The sequence below is a fragment of the Ylistrum balloti genome, unplaced genomic scaffold (genome assembly GCF_031769215.1).
Source record: "Ylistrum balloti isolate Yb309-2 unplaced genomic scaffold, AGI_CSIRO_Ybal_v1 Utg369622, whole genome shotgun sequence".
Taxonomy (NCBI): domain Eukaryota; kingdom Metazoa; phylum Mollusca; class Bivalvia; order Pectinida; family Pectinidae; genus Ylistrum; species Ylistrum balloti.
The window spans coordinates 980,886-1,000,930 of NW_026781892.1; the positions used below are offsets into that span (position 1 = coordinate 980,886).

Genomic DNA, 20,045 nt, shown 5'->3' on the forward strand with positions numbered 1-20,045 from the left:
ATTCATAAACAATCCTGTCACGCAATTAGTCAACGAAGATTTTCCCGTAGCTATTGTAGGTTCCTCTTCTCATCATCAGTAGGACAACGCCGCTATGGTCGTAACAACGGTGTCGCTTAAAGACTAGCCCCACTCGAATCCCACCGCTTCCACCAAAATGGAATTTACGGTCGCCTGAGATACGCCGAACGGTCACCGTTCTCCTGCCGATCACCAAGACGATGTATCTATGAAAGCAGACAAACTTTGGCAATGCATGTCAGTGATTGGTCATGGGATTCAGATTATTGAGAAAACACACACGACCGACCTACTTTATGGACAAAATTTCTACTTAAGGTATGTTGGATTTGTATGTATATACTGCCGCTGATGTCCATGTCCTCGGCACAGCGGTCAAAGGTAAGCTGACTGCGGGGTAAGATGTTGATCGGGCAAGGTTGATCATTGAAGCATTGATAAATCGTCAAATCAATTAAATAATCTATAAGGGACGATTATACAAATAAACCAGTAATGACTACAAATCCTTGTTTATACGAGATGGCCAAACTCCCTCTGGGCGCAAGGTACCAAAGTGTCCGAATCACTGAACCGAGTATTACACGATACTCCATGATAAATACTACCACACTTTGGTATAAAGTTTGGGTCAGTATCTCTTCTACAACATAGGTGTAGATACGTGTTTGTGCCCGGACGCAATTCCAAACATCCTGGAAATCGGTATCCACTCTCCAGTTCTGGACGAATATCCTATCCCCAGTCCAAGAAGCAAGTACGCAATACAACATCCAACCAAGGTAAATATACCTCATCATCGCATCCATGTTGTACCACAGAGAACTAATTTGTTACCAACGTCGTTCTGCTGCCGTAGCAGAAGTTTGCTAAACCCAGGTTCCAATGAGTGATTGGAAAAGACATTCTGTTCGTCCCAGTTATTAGAAAGCAGCTTGTACCAGCCTACATGTTGTAAGGTTGAATCTCTGGCCCAGGGTCTTTCACACGGATTCATGTGTGTGTCTTTTTTTATAGTCATTGATTAGAGGTAACTGCAACATTTTCGTCTGATAAAGAAATTGTTAACCAAGATTGTAGATATCATGATATCCAGTGTTAATTTATGACAAAAAGAGTTCAATTTTGAAACTCAAATATATTGCAATAGCCAATGTCAGTTTCCGTAAAATTAAACGCTCTTTCACATATATGTAAATGAGATGATATGTTACAGTGCAGATGTTTAGGTTTTCAGTTACCATGTGGTTGGTTGGAACCCTTTATTACTTTGTCCTGACTGGTATGCTGTCTGTGACTTCGGTTCTGGCCGTGTGCCCGCACGACAACAACACGTTATCGAGATGGAGCGACCCTAGTACATGGCCTACCAACACAGTGAGTAAAACACTCCTCTTGTCCGTCTTTCCTGAAAATTATGTATTGCCAAAATTGCTGATGGTTTTTGGGGTTCTTCTCATGCCAGTATTCCGTCCTGTATTCGTGATTAAACTCTTTTTTCAGTATATTCCTTTGAGTTTTGTGGTTGTTTTTACTTTTTAGTATTCTGTCCTGTCATTTTCATTCTATATGTGTTATTCATAAAATTCCTTAATACCCGTCTGTTTACTGTTGCAGTATTCGTCAGTGTTTCATGTAGTTTCTAGTACAGCTGATTGTTAGTATTGTTGTTTCCTGTAGCTTCTGTGAGATTCGTGTTTATTGTCTGTCGATAGTGTTGCTTACGAGCAAAAATGATATCACTAAAATCTTAGAAATTACAGACATGTTCAGAACTCTACAATTTGTTGCAGCTTCCAATGGCCGGCGATACAGTGACAATTTCCGGGCACGTGCTTCTGGACGTGTCTCCTCCGGCCATGTTTGGCATTGTGATTGAGGCTGGCGCTAGCCTCGTCTGGAGTCCGAAAGGAGATTTTCACGTATTTACGAACTACATTCATGTAAAAGGAGCATTCCTGATTGGCTCAGAGACTTGTCCATTTCATGCAAACGCTCGCATCACCTTGACGGGTACATGACATTTCTACATGTGTATACCTCGTGTCTTCAGTCATTAGTTTAGCGTCTTGGTTTCTTCAGTGAGAGTTGTTAAATACACGATCAAATGAAATGCGTCAATGAAATAACACAAATGTAGATACATATCTGACAGGGAAAATTACATCTTAATCCAGTTAGAGTTTGGTAATCCTATCATCTGAAAGACATATCTTGTGTTTTCAGGCAAACGAAAAGAATATTCCTTGCCGAATTTCGGTCAGAAATTTATTGGCGTTGATGCAGGAGGTACATTAGAGATTCATGGCAGGAAGAAGCTTGCATGGACAAAGCTGACAAAGACATTACCACGTCTGGAGGCAGGCAACGGACTTCTGTACACACACTTGGATTTCGTGAGTCTGACGGCCCATTGTTTATATAACAATTGCCCTCTCTCTGATTTGTGACTTTATAGCGAACTTCATATAACTAAATCTCGCCATTTCGGATTTTTAGTCTGCCTTCCAATTAACCTATCAAAATCCTCCTTCGATTCCATGCGTGTTGCATCCTTCTAGGTTTACTGTTGTACGTATTTTCTTTCTATCCAATATGATATCCATATGCATTATAATATTGGTGTTGTCTGGATATATAACAACAATTTGGATTCTGTCACTACAGTGACCAATGTAGCTCTCACTAGTACTTTTTTGTAATTTTCTTGAATATTTTCAACTCTACAGCCTAACAGAAGAGACAGGAAAGGATTAGGAATGTATGCTTTCAATACAGACGGTAGCCGATACAAGACGGCTGTGGTGGCTACAACTGGATCGAACCAGGCAGATGTACAGATGGGTATTCAATACCTCCAAAAGTGGTTACCAAGTATGTTACGAAGTTCCAATTTATCATGTTTACAGTCTTCCTTGTTGTTTGACTTTCCACCCAGTTAGTACCTAATAACGATGTCCTTACCTTGTAAGACTCTCTGTTCAGTTAAACGTACTAATAATAACCTCACTTTGTCACGAGATGTTCCCTTCTGTAGATACAAGGCAGCCATATTCTGCCTCCCTTTGATTTGAGACCTCACCATTACATACCGAAGTTTTTTTTAAAGTTTTCCCTGACAAAATTTTAATCGTCTAATGTTGCTTCCTGAAACATGTTTGTTCTCCCGTCAGTGCACGATCATGTTACTTAAGCTAATGGAAAAGGACCGTTTTGGGTGCCGGAGGGGTACATGGGAAGCTCTATACTGTTACCATATGTGAAACATTTCACACGTCAAAGAAAATATCTACCACCAGTGGAAAGGCTTGAAACATAGGTTGTCTGCACTACCCGAAATTAATGTTAATGAAAAGTACTTTAACTTTAACAATTTTCGTTTTTCTATTCTCGTTCGACTTATTTTTTCTTAAAGTACTAACATTTATCCAACATTTCTATGTGTGTTGTTTTTTCTTGGACATTTCATCAGCAGAATTTCTTTGGTACATATATGCTTCGCTCTTTCCAGGCACTGCCTGATTCATATGAAAAAATACCTCCAAGTAGTATAAAATCTGGTCTTCATATCGTCTTTAGGTATTCCCGATGGGAAGGTGGTCATGTTAGCAGTTCAACAGACTTTGGTCTCGGACCCACAGGTAGACGACCTGTCCTCAGTATATGACACCATTGAGACAGTGGCTGGCATTGCTAGTGGTCAAGGTCAAATAAGGAATGTTAAGATGCATGACGCCTTCGCCATGGCCTTCATCAAAGGTAAAATATTCCTTACAAGAATTTGATATCTAACGATAATGTAAGTTTTAAGGCTTTATACACTCTTCGGTGTTTGCTGCATAACTTCAACTTGTATTGATGTTATTCGTTTGTTTATCTGTTTATTATTTTATCATTTCATTATTTGTGAATTTCATTGTGACACCAGGTGACCCCAGCTCTACAACAGAGACACTGACTCCCGTAGAGTATCACTACCAGAAAGCAGAGGCTAGTGTCAAAGTTAACGGCCTCGTCATGTTGGCGGAGAGCTGTACCATCACCGGAACTCGTATTTCTCACGCTATCGACTTCCGGGTAATCCAGGAATCAGCACAGTTCCATGTTTTAGATGTGGTTGATGACGTCACATCTTGGAAGGAAGGTTTGTTTTCATCATTGATTTGGGAAAAAATGAATAATGACGTCAGTACTTGTTACAAAGTTTGCTTTCATTTTTTGAACGTGACATTTCTTTTTACCGAACAATATTTACATGGCGAATGTCACCGATGTTTTTGTATAATTTCAGGTGACAAAGTTTTGCTGACATCAACAGATTTTAGTTTAGAAAAGGCTGAGGAAGCAACAGTTGTTAGCTGTGATCAATGCACGGGGACACAGGTCAAAGTAAAATGTAAGAATTTCATCAAGTTTTAACGGTTTTCCAAAATCATCAGTATATTGTAGAAAACATTGATGAAATTTTGGGCGGCGTCCGTTTTATCGTTGCAACCTAACACTGTAATATATTTACCAATCACATTTTGTTACAGTATTTCCAAGATACATGCATTATGGGGATATTGATTTCAATGTTGACATGAGAGGAGAGGTGGCGCTGCTGTCACGTAACATTCTCATAGAGGGCGCTATGGATAGCTTCTGTCCTGCTGAAAATGAGAACTGTGATACCTACAAATACGACACTTTTGGTGGGCACATCAAGGTATGATATAACATATCATATATTCCATATCTTATGCCCAACCTGAACTCCTCTAGTGCACACACACTATACTGCAGTACTTTATTATTTGCTCTTTTAGCTTCCCTTGGTTACACAACATGCAAAAGTGCTAAAACGCAGACATCACTTAGATACCGAAACCTAAAATGCTGCAAACGATACAGACGTGAATAGGATTTTATCATAGTCAAGTTAGAAGTTGAACTGTCTCATACAGCTGTTTGTCTTTCTTGGACTCGACAGTGATCTAAAGGGCCTAAATTGTTGAAACCTAGGAGTCGACTGGGGAAGTTCCAAGTTGGTCGATATGAAAAAGTATTGGGGAGAAAAAAAGAAAATTAAAATTTAAGCAATTTCATAATTTCAATATTGACAGGACTCACAATAACTACTTGAACCGACTTGTAGCAGATATAGTCCGACTTGAATTCCTTTTGACATACTCAAGTATTTAGGCTTTTCCAAATCCTCGACCAGGAACAGAAAAGGTGTCCCTACTGCAATGTTCTAACTTTGTCAAATTCATATCCAGGTAATCAGAGGTTTCAAGGATGTACATATTGAAGGAGTAGAACTTTATCACATGGGCAAGCAGACAGATTTGGGTAAGTCTCGGACAAGCAGGTAGATCTGGCTAATTCTCGGACGATCAGACAGATCTATATTTGTCTCGGACAAGTAGACAAGTTTTGTTTAGTCTCGGACAAACAGGTAGATATATGTAAGTATCGGTCAAACAAATAGATCTTGCTAAGTCTCAGACAATCAGACAGGTCTGGTTAGTATCGGATAATCAGACAGATCTATGTATGTCTCGGACAAGAAGACATATTTGGGTTAGTCATTTTCTTCTAGGTTAGTCTTTGAAATTTTTATATATTTTCTCAAATAAGCATAAAGATATGTTAACAAATCGAGTCATCAAGACGATACGCGCACTAATTTCAATACGCAGGTAGAACTTGTCTCTGACTAACCTATGTACGGTGCTGATATGTAGACAGGTGATAATTTGGATCTCCCTCGTTTTCAGGTCACTATCCCCTCCATTTTCATATGTGTTATGATGTTGACGGTGACGAGTACCCTAATCCACCGTATTTGCGTGAAAACTCAATACACTCATCCTTCGCCAGGTGTATCACAGTACACGGAACACACGGACTCACGGTACTCTATTTCACATTATGTTGCTTCAAAGGATCTGGAGTGTTTTAGCAGGTCTGGCTCCAGATCTAAACAGTCATTACAGCACAAACACGTCAAACGGTTGCCCAGGCTTTCGATAACTTCATAAATCCTAATAAGCAGTCAGGGTCATGGATTATTCTTTAACCTTGATACATCATCTGCTTAAATAATGACACTGGCGATGACAAGTGGTACTTTACGAAAGAAAATTATACCAATTTTCCAAATCTCGTTACATTACTAAACGCTTATCCAAACCATCGATCGTGGTTTTACGTGGGTCATCTAGGGAGGACGTGGTGGCCAAAGGTGGGAACTGATTAAACACAATAAATACGATGTTTCTTTATAAACACAGAGTTATACGGTTTGATAAATTCTTGCATCTATCTTAATTTGTAGGTGATGGACAACGTTGGTTATGAATCGCTAGGTCACTGTTACTTCCTTGAGGATGGAGGTGAAAGACGGACTGTATTGGACGGGAATCTTGGGGTCAGTACCAGGAAGGCCACCCTCATCTCCTCAGATAGGTATGTTACGTGTCTGTTTATAAGTATGGTGTATATAAATATACTCTTCAACATGGCCAAGGGTAGCGTAGAGTCTGTTGTTACTGAAATGGAAGGGTTACACAGACGAGCAGTAAGCAATAATGTCTTTCAAATTTGCATGATCAATGAATTTATATATCAGGAAAGTCAAAGCTAGCACAAAGTGTCTTGATACTGATAAGACCAGGTATGCTTTGCAAGCTTCGTCTACGTCATCCGCGATGTAGGTGCGTCGAAGAAAGAACTAGTGTAGTGACAGGGAACATCAAACGGTCACTTAGTTGTTGTGTTGTATGTTGTATAACCCTTATGTTCCTGAGAGAGTATACTCTCTCAGTCCGGTGTATATCTATCATGTCAACTAAGCTGGATGATAATATGAAATATGCCACATCTGATGAACGTTACATGCCAAATGGTTTCGGTGTGATATTTACTAAAGATATTTGTATTCTTTGTTTGTTTTGGGTTTCAAAATGTTTCTTTGATGAAATATCATATCACATCGCAATCAAGCCGTTTCTGGCTGTATAATGTTTGTCAGTTATTTATGTAAATGCTTGATATAGACACGAGTCTTAAACATAATTACAAACTATCATAATGCACAATAGACAATGAAATATTCTATCGTTATTCTTACAAACATCTTGTCGTACCTTTATTTTCAGTCGTCCGACGACATTTTGGATAACCAATCCAAACACAATCCTGCGAAACAATGTCGCGGCTGGGAGCGAGGTAACGTCATATCAAATATGTCCACAAGTTTCGAAACACTTTCTCAAGACAGCCCAATTTACACGTTTACTATTGCTTTCATAATATTTAGTGTTATCATGATATTGGCCTGTTTAACGCAATACTCGTTAATATGAGGCATGATGAAACAACAAGCTGTCGCTTATGAATTTACAAAAGTATTTTTCTAAGCTTAATTAGTTTCTAAGATAAATGTTAGGTCTGGTATAAACCAATGTGTTATTTATAAAGGATATTGGTCTATGCAGGATATTGGATATTGGTTTATTTATCCCGACACTCCGACGGGTCCTTCAGCTGACAAAGGCTTCATGCAATACCAGGAGGCACGATATACCGCCATCACCGAATGCAGTAATAACGCCGCCCACTCCAATAAGTTAAGTACAGAGAGGTTTCGTGTTTCTGAGTTAATTTCATTATTTGGCTTATAACTTCAATACCATACCAAGTTATTTTATAATTTGTAATTTTGACCATCACCGTAAATCACACTTATAATAGTTATGTTTCCTTTATCGAAGGCATATTGGTCTGTCCGTCTATCTGTCTGTTTGCCTGTGTTAGGGAAGAATTTGATATTGGTCAAGATCCGTCAACATTTATAATAGTTTTAAAACGTTAAAATAAAGATTTCCGCCAGATAATTTTAATTTCTACAGTTAGATCTGGACTTAATTTTGAGTATTGTTTTATATCAATAATATCTCAGACGATTTCAATATTGGTCAACATGACTATAAAATCCGGAACATAGATAATTTCCTTATTTCCAGTAGTTTTCTTGTTTATATTGGAACCAAATTTAGTATATTGCTTTACATTATTGAGATCTCAAATGGGTTTAATTCTGGTCAAAATCCGTGATTATTTTCCACAGCTAGGGACTTCAATTATAAAAATTATCGTAATTTGGAATCAGGGCAAAACATGTCCACATTTCGTATTGCGGACTTAAGTGTACAAGTATGTTTTAGTTTCGTTTCGCTTAGTAGAGTTTATCCCTTACTCTCCAATCAGTGTCTTATACCCTTTCCTATTTATCACATTCTTTCCTAACGACCTTTAATTTGATTGTACTACATATGTTCACTCCCATCTTCCATGTATCCGTAGTCCTCGTGTTTACTCAGCTTTCATGAATGGCTTACCTTTGGGAGCATAGGGTTTCTCAAACATGTCTTGTTTAAATATTTTAAAGGTCGAATATTTGATAAAGAAATTTGCATAAAGCAAGGTAGTAATTTTAATAGTAAATCCAGATATATCCAGATACACCGCCTCGTGTAGATTAAAAATAATTGATGAATAAGTTGTATCATGGATAAACATGATGATACATTGTAGAGTTAGGTGATAGATGTATAATTGATTGTCTTCTAGTTTCCACCTTGTTTCATTTCAGCACGATATTTTCAATTTTCAACCTATTTTACAGGCAGGTCTCTTCATTGATTTCCAAATTGAGCCATCAACAGGCGATATCTGGATCACCAGTAATCGTTATTCGCCGAAAGTCGATCCCTTGGACCCAAAATCTGCCGACAAACCCGCGATCATAGACCGTTTAACATGTATGTACGAGATAAAATCAATGTGCCAATCTGTTAATGAGAAGAAACAAAGTTAGGTTTAAATTCTTTATTACTCAAACATATAAACACAGATGTATATAATTGAAAGACATGGTCTTGGCGTGCTTAAAATGTCGATCTATTTTTTTTTAATACAAAATTAATCGATATTTAGAATAAAGGTACTTACCAAATTTCGCGCAATATCCTTTTTCTTCAGTCGTTTCTTAGTCATCCGAAATTTAGGTCCTTATCCTAGAAGGACGAAACAGCTGTATGATACAGTTAAACCATTGTTTGACTCTACAGTATCTAGATCAAAATTTGGTTTGTAAGATGATATTAACTTACGTATCTTTTGTATGATAATCTAGAAATGTTGGCCATTCTAAGAACTACTCACAGTTTTATTGTAAACGTACATTTACGAAGAAATGTTATTTTTACAGCGTTTAAAAACCGAAACAATGTTTGGGCTCGTGGCGGTTACTTGGTATTCCGTAGAACTTCGTAAGTGTTACCTAAAACTTATGACGTTATGTTACCAAGAAACGTATTGGCATTTCCGATGTTTTTGTTTTTGTTTATTGGGGGTTTTCTTTGTTTTGTTTTTATTTTAATTTTGTATTTTTTGTTTTGTTCTTTTGAGTTTTTGTTTTCTTCAAGTGTTCAATTTATCATCTGCTTTCATAGTTTTATTTCGTTTCGATTTCAACGAAATTATCGAAATTATTGGTTCAGTCATCTCTGGATGTGTTTAAACCGTATCTCATCTGAAACAAAACTTCTGCTCCTATTCTTACAGTTGCACTTGATGTGACACGTGTCGTCTGGTATCGTTTGTATCTGACACATGTCACCTGGTTGTTTTGATATTGCATTTGACACATTTTTACTGGTTTAGATTGGCGGATGCCACAAGAGGAATCACCTTTGCCAGGTAAATTGTTATTCTTTATCTTATACATTAATATTTTCTTCTTGGTTGGTGTGTGTTAGCATGAATACTGAAATAAATCTTTATATACAAAAAGAGATATAGAACACAAAGGTTAGTGAGACGCTTTTAGTTACAAGTCATTGAGAAAACTTTAACACCAAGATTTTTGAGAAGATTGGTACACCGATATAGGGGTACGCCACAGCAACACTTCATAGAGAAAAGTGTGATACTTGGAGAGATCTGTCAACAAATACAGGGGTACGCCACAGCAACAGGATTTTGGAGAAACTTGAGATACTAAGATCTGTAAAACAAGGGCTTATAAGACGTTTTTCCAACACAGGGGTACGCAACAGCAACAGTTCATGGAGAAAAGTGTTATACTTGGACAGACGAAGAATGTTGGAGATCCAATGAAAGCAAGGGGTTTGGATAAATCCTTCGTCATGTTCAATAGATCATTACCCTATCAGTGGAATTTGTAAGTATCCTAAAAAAACATCAGTCTTATAAGATTGCTCGTTATGAATTATCAAAGGCTAAATAACAGAATGTGGTCATTTAATACATAGATTAGTCAATTTCTAGCGGACTTTCGCTATGCTTTTACCCCCAGTAGATCTCAGTACAATACAGTCGTCAGTAGATCTCAGTACAATACAGTCGTCAGTAGATCTCAGTACAATACAGTCGTCAGTAGATCTCTGTATAATACAGTCGTCAGTAGATCTCTGTATGATACAGTCGTCAGTAGATCTCTGTATAATACAGTCGTCAGTAGATCTCTGTATAATACAGTCGTCAGTAGATCTCTGTATCATACAGTCGTCAGTAGATCTCTGTATAATACAGTCGTCAGTAGATCTCTGTATAATACAGTCGTCAGTAGATCTCTGTACAATACAGTCGTCAGTAGATCTCTGTATAATATAGTCGTCAGTAGATCTCTGTATAATACAGTCGTCAGTAGATCTCTGTATAATACAGTCGTCAGTAGATCTCTGTATCATACAGTCGTCAGTAGATCTCAGTACAATACAGTCGTCAGTAGATCTCAGTACAATACAGTCGTCAGTAGATCTCTGTATAATATAGTCGTCAGTAGATCTCTGTATAATACAGTCGTCAGTAGATCTCTGTATAATACAGTCGTCAGTAGATCTCTGTATAATACAGTCGTCAGTAGATCTCTGTATAATACAGTCGTCAGTAGATCTCTGTATAATACAGTCGTCAGTAGATCTCTGTATAATACAGTCGTCAGTAGATCTCTGTATAGTACGGTCGTCAGTAGATCTCTGTATAATACAGTCGTCAGTAGATCTCTGTATGATACAGTCGTCAGTAGATCTCTGTATAATACAGTCGTCAGTAGAGATCTCTGTATAATACTGTCGTCAGTAGATCTCTGTATAATACAGTCGTCAGTAGATCTCTGTATAATACAGTCGTCAGTAGATCTCTGTATAATATAGTCGTCAGTAGATCTCTGTATAATACAGTCGTCAGTAGATCTCTGTATATACAGTCGTATAGATCTCTGTATAATACAGTAGTAGATCTCTGTATAATACAGTCGTCAGTAGATCTCTGTATAATACAGTCGTCAGTAGATCTCTGTATAATACAGTCGTCAGTAGATCTCTGTATAATACAGTCGTCAGTAGATCTCTGTATAATACAGTCGTCAGTAGATCTCTGTATAATACAGTCGTCAGTAGATCTCTGTATAATACAGTCGTCAGTAGATCTCTGTATAATACAGTCGTCAGTAGATCTCTGTATAATACAGTCGTCAGTAGATCTCTGTATAATACAGTCGTCAGTAGATCTCTGTATGATACAGTCGTCAGTAGATCTCTGTATAATACAGTCGTCAGTAGATCTCTGTATAATACAGTCGTCAGTAGATCTCTGTATAATACAGTCGTCAGTAGATCTCTGTATAATACAGTCGTCAGTAGATCTCTGTATGATACAGTCGTCAGTAGATCTCTGTATAATACAGTCGTCAGTAGATCTCTGTATAATACAGTCGTCAGTAGATCTCTGTATAATACGGTCGTCAGTATATCTCTATAATACAGTCGTCAGTAGATATCTGTATAATACGGTCGTCAGTAGATCTCTGTATAATACACTCGTCAGTAGATCTCTGTATAATACAGTCGTCAGTAAATCTCTGTATGATACAGTCGTCAGTAGATCTCTGTATAATACAGTCGTCAGTAGATCTCTGTATAATACAGTCGTCAGTAGATCTCTGTATAGTACTGTCGTCAGTAGATCTCTGTATAATACAGTCGTCATCTCTGTATAATAGTAGATCTCTGTATAATACAGTCGTCAGTAGATCTCTGTATAATACAGTCGTCAGTAGATCTCTGTATAATACAGTCGTCAGTAGAGATCTCTGTATAATACAGTCGTCAGTAGATCTCTGTATAATACAGTCGTCAGTAGATCTCTGTATAATACAGTCGTCAGTAGATCTCTGTATAATACAGTCGTCAGTAGATCTCTGTATAATACAGTCGTCAGTAGGTCTCTGTATAATACAGTCGTCAGTAGGTCTCTGTATAATACATTCGTCAGTAGATCTCTGTAGAATGCAGTCGTCAGGAGATCTCTGTATAATACAGTCGTCAGTAGATCTCTGTATAATACAGTCGTCAGTAGATCTCTGTATAATACGGTCGTCAGTAGATCTCTGTATAATACAGTCGTCAGTAGATCTCTGTATAATACAGTCGTCAGTAGATCTCTGTATAATACAGTCGTCAGTAGATCTCTGTATAATATAGTCGTCAGTAGAGATCTCTGTATGATACAGTCGTCAGTAGGTCTCTGTATAATACAGTCGTCAGTAGATCTCTGTATAATACAGTCGTCAGTAGATCTCTGTATAATACAGTCGTCAGTAGATCCCTGTATAATACAGTCGTCAGTAGATCTCTGTATAATACAGGCGTCAGGTAAATCTCTGTATAATACAGTCGTCAGTAGATCTCTGTATAATACAGTCGTCAGTAGAGATCTCTGTATAATACAGTCGTCAGTAGATCTCTGTATAATACAGTCGTCAGTAGATCTCTGTATAATACAGTCGTCAGTATATCTCTGTATAATACAGTCGTCAGTAGATCTCTGTATAATACAGTCGTCAGTAGATCTCTGTATAATACAGTCGTCAGTAGATCTCTGTATAGTACGGTCGTCAGTAGATATCTGTATAATACAGTCGTCAGTAGATCTCTGTATGATACAGTCGTCAGTAGGTCTCTGTATAATACAGTCGTCAGTAGGTCTCTGTATAATAGTCGTCAGTCTGTATAATACAGTCGTCAGTAGATCTCTGTATAATACAGTCGTCAGTAGATCTCTGTATAATACAGTCGTCAGTAGATCTCTGTATAATACAGTCGTCAGTAGATCTCTGTATGATACAGTCGTCAGTAGATCTCTATAATACAGTCGTCAGTAGATCTCTGTAGAATGCAGTCGTCAGGAGATCTCTGTATAATACAGTCGTCAGTAGATCTCTGTATAATACAGTCGTCAGCAGATCTCTGTATAATACAGTCGATCTCTGTATAATACATTCGTCAGTAGATCTCTGTATAATACAGTCGTCAGTAGATCTCTGTATAATACAGTCGTCAGTAGATCTCTGTCAGTAGATCTCTGTATAATACAGTCGTCAGTAGATCTCTGTATAATACAGTCGTCAGTAGATCTCTGTATAATATAGTCGTCAGTAGATCTCTGTATAATATAGTCGTCAGTAGATCTCTGTATGATACAGTCGTCAGTAGATCTCTGTATGATACAGTCGTCAGTAGATCTCTGTATAATACAGTCGTCAGTAGATATCTGTATAATACAGTCGTCAGTAGATCTCTGTATAATATAGTCGTCAGTAGATCTCTGTATAATACAGTCGTCAGTAGATCTCTGTATAATACAGTCGTCAGTAGATCTCTGTATAATATAGTCGTCAGTAGATCTCTGTATAATACAGTCGTCAGTATATCTCTGTATAATACAGTCGTCAGTATATCTCTGTATAATACAGTCGTCAGTAGATCCCTGTATAATACAGTCGTCAGTATATCTCTGTATAATACAGTCGTCAGTAGATCTCTGTATAATACAGTCGTCAGTATATCTCTGTATAATACAGTCGTCAGTAGATCTCTGTATAATACAGTCGTCAGTATATCTCTGTATAATACAGTCGTCAGTATATCTCTGTATAATACAGTCGTCAGTAGATCTCTGTATCATACAGTCGTCAGTAGATCTTTGTATAATACAGTCGTCAGTAGATCTTTGTATAATACAGTCGTCAGTATATCTCTGTATAATACAGTCGTCAGTAGATCTCTGTATAATACAGTCGTCAGTAGATCTCTGTATAATACAGTCGTCAGTAGATCTCTGTATAATACAGTCGTCAGTAGATCCCTGTATAATACAGTCGTCAGTAGAGATCTCTGTATAATATAGTCGTCAGTAGATCTCTGTATCATACAGTCATTAGCAGATTTCTATATGATACCGCTGTTAGTATATTTCTATCTACGAAATTCTGTACATAACACAAATTCCAGTCGATTTATGTATAATACAATCCTTACAACTCTCACCTCTGATCAATATAACCTCTAGTAGATTTCTGTATATTATATAATGTCTAATATATTTCTATACGATACAACCTGTTTGATAAAACAGTTGTTAGCCGAAGTAAAATCCAGAAAGTTAACACTGTTCTGTCTGTTTTTCTCAGCAATGAGCCGATGCAGGGTTTTGTTTTCTATGATGGTCCCGTGTTTGTATCAAGTACATTCTTCCATGGGTTTACCTCCAACCAGTACAGGAAAGCAGGGGCACTTGGCTTCCATAGAAATAATAAGTTTTTCAGTTCCTCTACAAGTGCAACCAAGGACATTCACTTTGGATTCCTGGATGGTGTAAGTTTACTGCATGTATCTCAGTTGACCGTAAATCGAACATGTCTCTCAGGCTTGTGACAACGGTCATTGTTGATCATGGTCTTGTATCGATACTTGTAGCAAAACATGTCGAGCTAAGTCAGCAGATATCTGTAACGGTAACCATATTTCAGTAAATATCAACAAGGTTATAAGTATTTCTGTATCAATACGTCCCTAAAGGCAATCGCACGCCATTACGACCAGGATCTCATGTGAGTGAGCCTTAAAAGCAACACTCATGAAGCATTGTTTTCTGTTACATGCTTGCGGTAACAACGTTTGCAAAAATAACGAAAAATGCTTAAAGATTTACCGGCAGCCTCTTCATGAGACACCTTGTATCTTCGTGTAAGACACCAGCTGTAAGTACCACGTTGCCGGCAAGGTTGGAAGACAAGCATACCCGCATCGATGGGTACAATGTAACCTTGGCTTTCCACAACTCTGGCTATTTGATGCGAAGCGAAACCAAGCTCTTCAAGCAATCCAATTTGTTCACAGGACACCATGGAACCGAGGTGTAAAGACCAAGGCTTTCAAGTGAATTTGTTTATATTTCCACAGGAAACCACGGAACCAAGGTGTAAAGACCAAGGTTTTGAGGAACCAAGGTGTACGGACCAAGGTTTTGAAGTGAATTTGTTTTATATTTCCACAGGTAACCACGGAACCAAGGTGTACGGACCAAGGTTTTGAGGAACCAAGGTGTACGGACCAAGGTTTTGAGGAACCAAGGTGTACGGACCAAGGTTTTGAAGTGAATTTGTTTATATTTCCACAGGAAACCCCGGAACCAAGGTGTACGGACCAAGGTTTTGAGGAACCAAGGTGTACGGACCAAGGTTTTGAAGTGAATTTGTTTTATATTTCCACAGGAAACCACAGGTAACAGGGTATACGACGGTAACAGTAGCGTGGCAGGCTTTAGCGATCTGGATGGTGACTTAGCAGCTGTATTCCGTGATGCCGATGGTTCTGTTACAACAGTTCCTGGCAGTTCTGTAGTCAGACCTGATCCGTTTGTGACAACATCTGATTGCACTGTTAGACAGAACTGGAATCTGGCAATATGTCCCTTCAAGTACTCGAAGGTATCTTAACATTATTTCTGTATCAAACATTCGTTTTACAGACAAAAAGAAGTCTTTAGCACGACATGTGTAGGCAGACTCAGTAAACGACTGGGATTTTTTCATCGTTAAGTGTGGCTCAGTAGTTCAATTCCTTATTCAACATGATGTTTGGTTCTGTAGTTCTAAACCTTATTCAACATGATGTGTGGTTCTGTAGTTCTATACCTTATTCAACATGATGTGTGGTTCTGTAGTTCTATACCTTATTCAACATGATGTGTGGTTCTGTAGTTCTATACCTTATTCAACATGATGTGTGGTTCTGTAGTTCTATACTATATTCAACATGATGTGTGGTTCTGTAGTTCTATACCTTATTCAACATGATGTGTGGTTCTGTAGTTCTATACTATATTCAACATGATGTGTGGTTCTGTAGTTCTATACCTTATTCAACATGATGTGTGGTTCAGTAGTTCTATACCTTATTCAACATGATGTGTGGTTCAGTAGTTCTATACCTTATTCAACATGATGTGTGGTTCAGTAGTTCTGTACCTTATTCAACATGATGTGTGGTTCTGTAGTTCTATACCTTATTCAACATGATGTGTGGATCAGTAGTTCTATACCTTATTCAACATGATGTGTGGTTCTGTAGTTCTATACTATATTCAACAGGATGTGTAGTTTTGTAGTTCTATACCTTATTCACCATGATGTGTAGTTCTGTAGTTTTAAACCTTATTCAACATGATGTGTGGTTCAGTAGTTCTATACCTTATTCAACATGATGTGTGGATCAGTAGTTCTATACCTTATTCAACATGATGTGTGGTTCAGTAGTTCTATACTATATTCAACATGATTCGAGGTTCTGTAGTTCTAGGCCTCATATAACAAGTTTCAGATGGTCCAAGTCTGACAAATGGCTACGTGGAGGTTTTAAAATCTGAGAGTATGGTTAGCCCTATTTATGATAGGAAATATGTCACTTTGACTTGCTGTACCCTTTTATTTGGAGAAAGTCCAACATGGTAGAATAATTCTAAATTTTACTTCATGACAGATGCAGATAATCCCACGATCAACTGGTGACCTCGGCAGCGTTCCGTTTGTGTCTAGGGATGATATTCCTGATAGTCCTCGAAAGATCGATGGTTCCAAAGTGAAGCATTTTACACTGATAACTGGAGGACAATTCAGCTACTCGCTCCACTGGACAGACGTTGTGCCCGCCGAATTTCTCATCAGGGCCTACGGGATCGAGAAGTGAGTACCCTTTACCGGCATCCAGCTGAGAGATGAAATATCACCCCCATGAATTGTTATGTATCTGTGTGATTTATGTTTATCTTGGCGTTTTAAGGGACTATCCTGTCCGCGTGGGGCTGTGTCTTCCCCTGGATGCAACCTTCTCACTCAAGTCTTACTATCCTACACGAGCACCATCGATGGACGACTGGACAGAAGTGAACAGTATTGATGATATAGATCAAGACACAGAGGGCGCCAAGTACTACCACAACCAAACCACTGGGTAATGTTCTCAATTCATTTATGTGAATATGACAAAGTATTTCCTGTTTTGTAAGGTCATAGAAGTTACATATCTTTGCACTCACATGTTAACATCCATACATTTACCCTTGATTTCGTGCATATTCCGATGTATACAATAGGTTTTACATAGAGAATACATGTTGAGGGTGAAGAAAGACAAAGTGGTTCACCACCACTATCTTTTTTTCTTGAGACGTAATGCAGATTATATTTTAAAACATTATCCATGTATTTTTACCTATCCTGCAACATTTATTGAAAATTTATTCAAACTGTTGAAATTGCAACATTCTGTTGTTCAATCTTTTGTTTTCTGGCGTTAACGTTCCGCTGAATCTATGCCAGTAATAACGACAATTTTATGAATTTTCATAATTCATAAACTTATTTACTATAACAAATGAAATCGCTAGTGTAAACATGACAGCATCAGTTGCAGAATAGATGTCCTGTATGATCTAGTGCTTTATGCGTCTTTAAAGTGGACTGCGTCAACTACATGCTGACTTATGGTTCTGTCTTATTGTGTCAGGATGCTATATCTGATGTTGAGGTCATTCGAGCCAGTTGTGGACGGTGACACAGACACATGTGTAGGAGGCAAGTGTGTGCACTTCTATGTGTACGTAACAGGAGGAAATCGGAATGACGGTGACTGCAGTGCACGGGACACCCCCACTCCACCTAAGGTGAGTTGCATAATTTGTAAAAAAATATTGCACAAATTGGATTTTAGTAGTTTTTGTTAAGGTAAAGGTACAGTATTCAACACACTAGTCCCATAGGCATGCTTGGTATGCTGAAGTTCTGAAAGCAGGTACAGTTTTCTATGGTTGACTACTCAGTTGAAGGTATCTATGTTCAGTAATATTGAAGTCATATCATTATGTTTTAGGTAACTGCTCCACCAGCAGCAAAGGTAGATGAAAGTCTCTCATTTGACACAGCATATGCCGCCCCTGAACAGGTATAAAAATCTACTATGGTACATATTGCGGAAGTAATATTCGGAATTATTCATAGCATGTGCGAAAATTGTTTTAAAATGCCAGGTGGCTTCTGTGATATCTATTGTAAATATGAAATCTTGTCAAATACAAAACATGAAACTAGAAGTGTCAGGAGTGTTGTTTATAAAGACAGACACTTTTAAGGCTTGTGATGTCAGCAAATAGCACCACTCTATCCTTTTAGCTCAGCACTTTCTCTTCCTTTGTAATCCCTCCACTTCACTTCACTATTAAACCTTATATATAGCATCAGATTTTGATAAGCAAGCATTTTTATATACAAAACAAATCATGATCTCATTATTTTTTAAGGCTTTTGTCCGTCTATTTTTTAAAATTTGTATCTAAATATACATGCTATTTTTAACATGTGATCACCTGATATTTTGTTTTAAAGGGCTGGGGAGCGGGTGCCCAGATTCCATTTACCAGTCGTATGCCTATGGATGGAGGATACAGCGACTGGGCTCAGTGGTCTGCATGTAAGGTGCCAGCCTGCGCTGGTACGTTTTAAGTTGCAATTGACTACCTCAAGTTAGATGATGTGACTAAGCATCTGATAGCTCTTTAATAACTAACATCAACAATCTATTTATTTTTTTCAGTATAATTTGTTAAGTTGTCAGATGTGAAGAGATTTTATAAAATCTAACTTTTGTTAAAAAAATAATCATAAATATGTGACATTAGTGACACACAGGTACATTCACAGCAATTTCAGACACTACAGTACAACACAAAGTAAAAGTGCGAAACAGTTGTACCATGCATTACTCTATTGTTCAGGGTCGCCTTTTCTTTTTAAAACGTTTCAATGTTTTAAAGTCAGCATTCACCAAACATGAAGAAATGTATTATGTTTAACAAAGGTAAACCACAAGTAAAAATTCAAAAAGGAAAAAAAGACAGCCTACATGAAACAATGCATAATTTGACTTGCCACTTTTCCATGAACTTCTTCTTATTGCTAAAAATGTTGGTGTTCAGAGAACACCCAGCCATAACATGACCACGATATTTCATTCAATGTCATGATACCGTTAACAGGTAATGCGATGGTGAGGTTCAGGACGCGGACTTGTGACAACCCCATACCAAGAAATGGAGGTGCCCCCTGTGTGGGGCCCAGCAGTGAGGAGATGGACTGTACCACTAAGGTAAAGGCAGTTCTGTTGACTACCTGCATAATTATTTGTAAACAGTAAGCACATTCGTAGTTCAGAAATAGATAGTATGTCAGTATACTTAATATCAGTGACATATCCACTCACAGGCTTGCTAGTTATTCAATTTCACAAGTTTGTCATCAATTTTGCTCCCTTTGTATAATCCAATATAACAAGAAATTTATGTATATAAGTATCTAATGCATAAGGCTATTTCTAATTTACAACTGTAATCCAAGTTGAAATGCAGGGAAGTTGTTATTCAGAAATGGAAAATTCACAATAAGAAAATTGAAATAATCATGTTTATCATACAGCTTGTTCTGGCAGCAGTGGTTTATGTTTCAGGCATTACAGCACGTCAAATTAAGAGTGCAAAAAAACGTGCTATGTATGGTCTGGTCTAAAGATTATCTTTTAATAAGATCATTTTGTTTTACAGATGAATGGATGAAACAA

At 37.8% G+C, this 20,045-nt stretch overlaps 1 protein-coding gene across 1 annotated transcript; it reads left to right on the forward strand.

Moving 5' to 3' along the window:
- Nucleotides 1-543: 543 nt before the first annotated feature.
- On the forward strand, nucleotides 544-19,993 carry LOC132550117 (cell surface hyaluronidase-like). Its single transcript, XM_060214138.1, is given in 28 exon segments — nucleotides 544-569; nucleotides 676-803; nucleotides 1,238-1,398; nucleotides 1,815-2,034; nucleotides 2,248-2,417; nucleotides 2,751-2,865; nucleotides 3,571-3,780; nucleotides 3,950-4,165; nucleotides 4,313-4,417; nucleotides 4,557-4,729; nucleotides 5,283-5,355; nucleotides 5,784-5,920; nucleotides 6,344-6,474; nucleotides 7,167-7,236; nucleotides 7,506-7,641; nucleotides 8,700-8,831; nucleotides 9,281-9,341; nucleotides 9,736-9,771; nucleotides 10,118-10,255; nucleotides 14,567-14,765; nucleotides 15,650-15,865; nucleotides 16,917-17,119; nucleotides 17,217-17,387; nucleotides 17,943-18,099; nucleotides 18,306-18,377; nucleotides 18,818-18,923; nucleotides 19,468-19,577; nucleotides 19,904-19,993. Coding segments are annotated over 28 exon segments (3,762 nt in total).
- The last annotated feature ends 52 nt before the right edge of the window (nucleotides 19,994-20,045 follow it).